Below are 8,846 nucleotides of genomic sequence, written 5' to 3'. Positions count from 1 at the left end.
GGTTTTCTATTAACTAAATTTCTATAAACCCATGGCTAATACGTTTATCCAAACAACTACTTAGCCTTTCAGAGAGGCTTATAAGTATAGAGTGTATATGTGTGTGCATTCATAAAGATGATTATGTATACGTGTTTATGAATGCATGTGTAAAATAAATTGGACTATGCCAACATCAATTATTTTGGGTGGGAGAAAGTACTATTGCGAAATTCCACCTTCAAAACAACCTAACATCCACAATTTACGTTTTCGGTTACAAGAAAGCTATTCCGTGGTTAAGATTATATTTTTAGGCAAAAAACCACAGTTCGAACTCATTCCCTTCTTGCGACAGAAGCAAAGTCGAGGGACAGATCGCAGCGGCGATGGCCGACGGAGAGGACGCCGCCGCCGCCCGCCGCCGCACGGCCATATCCGACTACCGCAAGAAAATGCTCACCTGCAGGGAGCTCGAATCGCGCGTCGGCACTGGTAACGCGCCCAGCTTCCTTCCTCACTCCGCTCGAAATCGAGATGCGTTCTAGTGCTAGATTGGGCGTTGCCGGTATAGGGCCGGCCTTGGCCTGCGCTGTCGGTGCAGAGTAGATGTTGTTTCCGGGCACTAAATCTGCTGGTTTGGACGCTGATTGCTTGATGTGGATCTGATGTTTTGCCAGCGAGTGCGGTGTGAGAGACTTAGGGTTTTGTTTTTGTCGTGGTGGTCGACTCCTTAGAAAACTTAACAGTTTTTGCGCTTCCCTGATTACTTGATGTGGAATAATTGGTGGCCCTTCAGTAGATTTGCGAAGTTCCTTCTTCCGCCATTTTAGAAATAGGATCTGTCTAGGACACATCTAGATGTGACATAGTTGTGTCACATCTAAGCTAATGTTCACTCTGTCTGTGGTCAATTTTTTATTTTTTTTGTTTCTTGTTGCTGCATTATATACTTGTGGGAGCTTAGATGTGACATCCTTAAAAACATCTAGATGTGAATTAGACAAACTGTTAGAAATAAGTCTTTATACCCCCAAAAAATGTCACATTGCCGGCAATTCTGGTTCACATTACCGCGTTGTTATTTAGGTGGCAATTCTGGTTCAAATTTCTATTTTGTGGACTCTACAGATTTATGTCGGCACATTTCCGTATGGGATGCCTGTTCATAAGTGATCTGAAATTTTCTAAAGGCAATCACTTTTCCAAGCCTTTGGATATCCACCCATTCTCATCCCCATCTCATTCCATGCATAATAACATCCAGACTAAAAATTGCATTTTACATCTCTACTGTTAAAGAGTGTTTGTGTGTTACTGCAAGTTTATGCAAAGTGGTGTGTGCTTCCAGGCGATTGAAATTTACAAAAATTTCAGCTAACTGGGGCAATTAGCAGAATTGTTTTGGCGTTGGAACTCGGGCAGTTTCCCAAGTTCAGCTTACTTTACAACCCTTGATGGTCTGCGTGCAGCTCCATAAAGTTTTTAGTTGGTTATGTGTACTGAGCGATATTTGTACAGTACACGACTACACGTGCACCTGTATTATAAGAAAATATTACGATCCTTAGTATGAACTTTCAGTTGACACATGGTACATCTACATGCAGTGAGGGAAAACCTTAAAATTGCTAGGAAGGACTTCGCAAAGACTGAAGATGACTTGAAGTCACTGCAAAGTGTTGGACAAATAATAGGAGAGGTCCTTCGTCCTCTTGATAATGAACGCTGTAAGTAAAGAGCCTCTCTCTGTTTCTTTTTGATATATATACTTTGTACATATATTTTGGACGGACACTTGCCCTGAAAAGTTAAGTATAAATGGTCTTCTTGTATGAGGATTTGTACACTTACAAAAGCTCCCTAAGAAATCATGGTTCAGTTACATGTACGAAAAGTCGCAAAATATATGATCTTGTGCAACTAAAGAAAAGATAAGAAGTTATATCACACGTTTAGCACAAGATGATATATTTTCACGAATTTTGGCATGTGTACTGTGTACACGAATTAATAAGTACTCCCTCTGTAAAGAAATATAAGATTGTTTAGATCACTTGTATTTCTTTACAGAAGGAATACTAAGTACCATGAACTTCAAAGGAATGTTTTTGTAGTGTGCAAACTCACAAAGGCCTTCACTGGACAGGGCCTCCATAGTCTCTGCTTTGCTTGCCACACTATAAGAGAACCAAGTTGATCAGTTTTATTTTGTGTATTCACATGAAACTGCCACGTGTAAATTTTGCTTTTCTTTTATTAGTAACAACTTAAAGCTGAAATACCTATTTTTTTGAAGTTATTGTTAAGGCTAGCAGTGGTCCAAGATATGTCGTCGGTTGCCGGAGTAAAGTGGACAAGGAAAAGTTAACTTCTGGAACTCGTGTTGTGCTGGACATGACAACTTTGACAATCATGCGCACTCTGCCAAGGGAGGTATGATTTAGTAATGCTGTTCAGCTTCTTACTCCTTCTGTTGGTGCATTATTTAGTAATTGTTTTATTTTATGATCCTTTTGTTATATTTAAACTTGGCTTCCGGCGATGTGGTGTGAAACTGAACTTGTTGTTTCTTCAGGTGGATCCTGTGGTGTATAACATGCTACACGAAGATCCAGGCAATGTCAGTTACTCGGCTGTAGGTGGCTTGTCTGATCAAATCAGGGAACTCAGGGAATCAATCGAGCTGCCTTTAATGAACCCTGAATTGTTTCTCAGGGTTGGAATTAAACCTCCCAAGGTAAATTTAGCATTTTTTTGTTTGTTTATGATCCACTTTCCTATGTAAGTTAAAGAGGTAAAGATACACATGTTGTGATGTTGGGAGTCAGTGTATTCTTGCTTTACCTTTTTCAGGGTGTTCTACTCTATGGCCCACCAGGAACTGGGAAGACATTATTAGCGAGGGCTATTGCCAGTAATATTGATGCTAACTTTTTGAAGGTGTGGTTTTTACTTGGTATTTTCTTTCCATGAGTATTACATTACACTGACATATTGTCTAAAAACCAGATTGTGTCAAGTGCTATAATTGACAAATATATCGGAGAAAGTGCTCGTTTAATCAGAGAAATGTTCGGCTATGCACGCGATCACCAAGTAAGTCTTGCTCTGCCTTCCTTTTTGCACAGCTAGTTGGTCTTAAACTTAATTCCCTTATCTATAAGACACGCATAGTGGCAAACGATCATGCATCCACTGTTGTTTGCAGAGATGCAAGCTGACTTTAATAGTTCCTTTGACCCAGATGTGTCATCTAATTATATGTTCCTGTCCACACACTATCGAATTTTAAGTTATACTCTCTCTGTTCCTAAATATATGACGTTTTGGTAGTTCAAATCGTTTTGGTAGTTCAATTTGAACTACCAAAACGTCATATATTTAGGAACAGAGGGAGTAGATCTTAATATCAGTTTTGCAAGAGAAGAAGAAATCAAACTTATACCTTCACGTTTGAGTTCCTGTTAGAGAGTATATAAATGCATTTCTGAGATCTTTTAACATATATCGCCATTTAGTTTATTTGCAATGCTCACAAATTTTGTTTCCGTTTGTTCAAATTGTTATTTCTAGCCGTGCATTATCTTCATGGATGAAATCGATGCAATTGGTGGGAGAAGATTTAGTGAGGGAACCAGTGCCGACCGTGAGATCCAGCGGACGCTGATGGAGCTTCTTAATCAGTTAGATGGATTTGATGAGCTTGGCAAGGTAAAACCGATATCATCAAGTGTTTTTCCCCTCTAGGTAACTTTATGCCATATATGCAAAGGCAATGGATTTGATTGAAGTAATTTCCTTGCCTGAATGTGTGTGTAATATGCACTCTTAACTTGCGTGGGTAAAATATACCAGTCTTGAGATGAATTTTGTGATTAAAATTTATTGTTCATCTTTGCTTCATTGCTTGTATGAATTTCCTGGCCGCTGATTTGCATACTTTTTTTGACTCCCTTCTCTAACATCGAGCATAATTCTTTTCTTCCTGGTGCTGTATGGATTCTTCTTGACAATGATATTTTTTGCCTAAACAGGTCAAGATGATCATGGCAACAAACCGGCCTGATGTTCTTGACCCTGCGCTCCTGCGCCCTGGACGTCTCGACAGAAAGATTGAGATTCCACTACCAAACGAGCAGTCAAGAACAGAAGTACTTAAAATTCATGCCGCTGGTATCGCCAAGCATGGAGAAATAGATTATGAAGCGGTAGTGAAACTGGCTGAAGTGAGTATATCTTAGATAACGTTCTTATCGCACATAAACTCTTGTCGCATCACTCAGATTCTCGACTCATCTGGCTTTTAGGGATTCAACGGGGCTGATCTTCGCAATGTCTGCACCGAAGCTGGCATGTCTGCAATTCGCGCAGAGCGGGACTACGTAGTCCACGAGGACTTCATGAAGGTGTGCTGTCCTACACGCTTAAACCCAGACCATCTGCACCTTAACAAGCACTGACACTCACATTTCGTGCATCTCAGGCCGTCAGGAAGCTGAATGACGCCAAGAAGCTGGAATCCAGCGCCCACTACAGCGCAGACTTTGGCAAAGACTAAGGCGTCGTGGTCACTGATGCAATAGCAGATCTTGCAGCAATGGAGATGCCCCTTCTCTGTAAGCGTGCCGGAGTTCAGCTTCGCTGTAGGCATCGAAGCAACTGGCTGGGAAGCTGAAGCTGTTGCTCCCTTCATGCTGTGCAGTCAAAGTCAAAAGAGGACCATTCAAGAATTTTAAATCAGATGCTCTTTGCTCGTGCGTTCACACCTTTGTTAGTACTTGGTTTGGGCTGTACCATTCCATGTACTTTGGACAATGTGCTTCGGAAAAAGGTTATTCTTTTGTTAACCTTTGAGTTGTGGTTTACTTGCATACGACATGCGACCATGATTGTTGGGTTTACCATCTGTGCTCTTTGTTGTTCATTGTCATTTGTCAATCAATCTCTTTGCATCCAGGAATTCTGAAGAGATCCAAATTGTAAAATTTCTACAGTTTTCCTTTAAAAGTGGGATCAAAAGAAATTTCTCTTCACTTTTCTTTTGCTCTATTTTATTTAAACCAAACGAATGAATACTGAATTACTAAGTTACTCCAAACATGCCCCTAAAAAATTATTTGTCTTCAAGTAGAAATGGGCTTTTATAATGCCATAATAAATATGACTTGAGATGGTTGTTTGCTACAGCTAGAAAGAAGTGCAGCTTGCTGCCGGTTCCCCTTGTTTTTTGGTGTCTTCTGCCACCATCGAGGTGGGGGATACCTAGTTTGGGGTTGACCATGTTTGGGTCGCCCTGGCCACACGCCAGGTGTCTAGCTGGTGGTGATGAGGCGATGTTGTCATCGGTATCGTGGAATAAGATCTCGTTCCAGAGATGCTGACTGATATCGATGGAGTGTCGAGCTTTGGTCAGGGCTAGATCTTAGGCCCCGTTAGATTTTTTTTAGAGGAAAAGGGCACCACGCCCCAGCTCCATTTCATTCAGAAATGAAACAAATCAGTCCAGAGAGCTACATAGGATAACGCGGAGGAACGGCAGTCATACCGCCTCGGCACAGTGCAGAATAAAGTGCAAGAACAAAACAAAAGCTACAAGCTAGTGCTCTAGCCCTGTTACATATGAATAAACTCAAGATCCCAATTCATCAGTACTTAGCAAGCCCATCCCACCTCACTCTAGTTATATTCTTCAGTGAAACTTGCCCAGCTTGAGCCAGGGTCTGGCCACATCAAGAGAGGGGGACTCCTTGCCAGCTGATCCAACTCCTTCGACCATTCTCCCAGCTTGATTCTGGCACGCTATGAGGTTAGGCATTCCCACGAAGAGAGGTTCGAAGCAGTTTTTCGCCAGATAGCCTGCATTCCAGGCTAAACAACAGAGTTGAAAACCATGTTCTTGCGGGTTTTCCAGAGAACCCACAGGCCAGCTGCATGCATAATGTTAATGGCAGCAAATCTGTCTCCTCTAGACCAACATGAAGAGAAGGACATCATATTAACATCCCCCGTAAACCCAGTTAGCCTAGTGATAGATTTCCAAAATTCCTCAGCAACAACGCAACCAAAAAATAGATGGTAACAAACTTCCAGTTCAGAGCAGAACACACAAGTTGAATCTGGCACAATTTGCCTCTTAGCTAAATTGTCTCTAGTGAGCAATTTGTTATTAGCTAGGAGTCAAAGAAATATCTGAATCCTAGAAGGAATCTTGATAGACCAAGCATCGGGAGTATTACTAGGCAACACTCCTCCGAAATTAACAAATTTATAGAAAGATTTGACCGTGTAAACTCCCTTGGAATTCATATTCCACACTAGGGAATCCTCCACATCAGAATACACAATGGACTTAGCTATCTCAAGTAGCTCATTCCACAAACTCAACAACTCCTGGGTGAAACATCTCCTAAAAGAAATTTTAAGGGTGTTATCCACCCAAGTTTTGTCAATAGTGACATTGTGCTCATTGGCTATATTATACAGCTCCCAATATTGGGTAGCCAAAGTGGCAGTGCCAAACCAATGGTCCTCCCAGAATCTAATTTTCCTACCATTGCCTATCTTCTAGGAGAAACCCACTTTTGCAGCCTGGGCTGCCCATAGAACACCTTTCCAGAAAGGAGAGGCCTCAGTAGTAGAACAAGCAAAAATATTATTATTGTGAAGGCTGTATTTGGACTCCACAATGTTCTTCCAAATTTTACCTTCAGCTTTGTAGAATCTATTTACCCAGGAGGCTAAAAGGCACAGGTTCATGTCCCCTATATCAGTGATGCCAAAACCTCCAAACTCCTTAATAGTAAGTGAACCCTAGGCAGCTAGATGATATTTATGATGACCCTCATAGTCATCCCAGAAACAGTTAGCTAACTGAGTATTAATCATTTTAATAGCCCATTTAGGGAATTTAATAAATCCCATAAGGTAGGTAGGAATGCTTGCTAGGCAAGCCTGGACTAAAATAAGTCTTTTGCCATAAGACAAGAGTCTACCTCTCCAACCAACACCCCTCTTGATGATCTTGTCCACAGTAGGTTGGAGATCCTCTCTCATAAGTTTACTGTGATGCAGGGGCCCCCCAAATATTTAATTGGGAAAGAGCTAATCTTACACCCCAATATTTGGGCAAAAGGTTTAGCATCATCTCTATCTATATTAATAGGGACAAGGTCACATTTATGAAAGTTTATCCTCATACCAGAAATTTGTTCAAAACAGGATAAAATCCATTTCAAGTTTCTAGCATGATCAGGATTATTGTCTAAGAACAATAGGGTATCATCTGCATATTGCATACCGATCACCTCGGCTGGGTTTGAGGGAGTGTAAGTGCATCTAGTGCCCCTTAGTGATTTTGGTGTATTGAAGACTTATAGGTTAAGGGACTGATGCGTTTGTGAGTGTACACATGTCTATAAGTCTATGAGGAGTTTGATATTTACAGAGAAAGTCGACCCCTAAAAATGAAGTTCTTCGACTGAAGACTTTGGATTTCTGAAGACTTTGAAAGTGAAGGAATTGGTGTAATCCTGAAGACTTGGTATTCATTCGAGGAACATGAAGCGTGAAGACTTTTGTTTTCGTAGTTTCATTTTGTTTTTCTTGAGTCATAGGAAACACCGTACTGTTAAAGGGGGTCGAGGAAATACTAAGGAAACATTTCCAACTGATGCTCAACTCAAATCCTACACCTACCAATCCCTTCGAGTGAAGCCGTTGGAAATCTCATACAGCTCAGTCAATTTCTTCAATGACAGAGACGAAGTTCTTCTGGTCTTTGAGGAATTTGTTCTGACTGAGGAGTTAGGAATTCGCCAGTGCGGATTGCCTACACAGTGAGGAACATGATAGCCCCGAGGAATTTGATACTCAAAATTCCGACCGTTGCTGTGCTATGCGCGAGCTGTCCCAAAATATCTACCCACCTAACGGTCATATCATTAAAGGGCATTTATGTCTTATCATGTCGGGCTGCTTCCTAGGCTATAAATAGCCGCCCCCTACAACCACTAGCTGGTTGGCTGCTCCGAGAGAAACTGGCACTTGTCATTTGAGAGCATCCCATCCTTCGAGGACTTTGAGCGAAAATCATCAAGTGAGGAAAACCCAAACCCAAACACCTACAAACCCAAAGTGATTGAGCATCACTGAAGAGATTGATCCTGCGTGGATCTGACGCTTGTTACATTTGAAGACCGTGCATCTTCCAGACGGTTAGGCGTCATGGTCTAGAGCATCCAAGAGGAAATTGTGGATCGCCAAGTGACCGAGTCTGTGAAGGTTTGGAAGTCACCTGTGTTGGGGAACGTAGTAATTTCAAAAAAATTCCTACGCACACGCAAGATCATGGTGATGCACAGCAACGAGAGGGGAGAGTGTTGTCTACGTACCCTCATAGACCGGAAGCGGAAGCGTTATAACAACGCGGTTGATGTAGTCGTACGTCTTCACGGCCCGACCGATCAAGCACCGAAACTACGGCACCTCCGAGTTTTTGCACACGTTCAGCTCGATGACGATCCCCGGACTCCGATCCAGCAAAGTGTCGGGGATGAGTTCCGTCAACACGACGGCGTGGTGACGATCCTGATGTTCTACCGTCGCAGGGCTTCGCGTAAGCACCGCTACAATATTATCGAGGATTATGGTGGAGGGGGGCACCGCACACGGCTAAGAGATCAATGATCAATTGTTGTGTCTCTGGGGTGCCCCCCTGCCCCCGTATATAAAGGAGTGGAGGAGGGGGCCGGCCAAGGAGGGTGGCGCGCCCAAGGGGGGGATCTAACTCCCACCGGGAGTAGGACTCCCCTTTTTCCTATTAGGAGTAGGAGAGGGAAGGAAGAGGAAGGAGGGAGGAAGGAAAG

At 42.4% G+C, this 8,846-nt stretch overlaps 1 protein-coding gene across 1 annotated transcript; it reads left to right on the top strand.

Annotated features, from left to right (window-relative positions):
* Positions 1–295: 295 nt before the first annotated feature.
* LOC119316427 (26S proteasome regulatory subunit S10B homolog B) lies at positions 296–4,938 on the top strand. Its single transcript, XM_037590749.1, has 10 exons — positions 296–474; positions 1,590–1,709; positions 2,279–2,415; positions 2,558–2,719; positions 2,836–2,922; positions 2,992–3,078; positions 3,556–3,693; positions 4,017–4,208; positions 4,290–4,388; positions 4,466–4,938. The coding sequence occupies exons 1-10, from the start codon at positions 369–371 to the stop codon at positions 4,538–4,540; spliced, it is 1,203 nt and encodes a 400-aa protein (XP_037446646.1). The 5' UTR covers positions 296–368; the 3' UTR covers positions 4,541–4,938.
* The last annotated feature ends 3,908 nt before the right edge of the window (positions 4,939–8,846 follow it).

This window comes from Triticum dicoccoides, chromosome 6A, assembly GCF_002162155.2.
Source record: "Triticum dicoccoides isolate Atlit2015 ecotype Zavitan chromosome 6A, WEW_v2.0, whole genome shotgun sequence".
NCBI lineage: Eukaryota > Viridiplantae > Streptophyta > Magnoliopsida > Poales > Poaceae > Triticum > Triticum dicoccoides.
Note: the sequence above shows the minus strand (reverse complement) of the source record. Positions and strands in the feature narration are given on the sequence as shown.

Excerpts from the sequence above, each read along its gene's own strand:
- LOC119316427 (XM_037590749.1), top strand. The coding sequence starts at position 369 with ATGGCCGACGGAGAGGACGCCGCCGCCGCCCGCCGCCGCACGGCCATA. Across the intron at positions 475-1,589 it reads CGAATCGCGCGTCGGCACTG|TGAGGGAAAACCTTAAAATT; the intron begins GTAACGCGCCCA and ends ATCTACATGCAG. Across the intron at positions 2,720-2,835 it reads TTGGAATTAAACCTCCCAAG|GGTGTTCTACTCTATGGCCC; the intron begins GTAAATTTAGCA and ends TACCTTTTTCAG.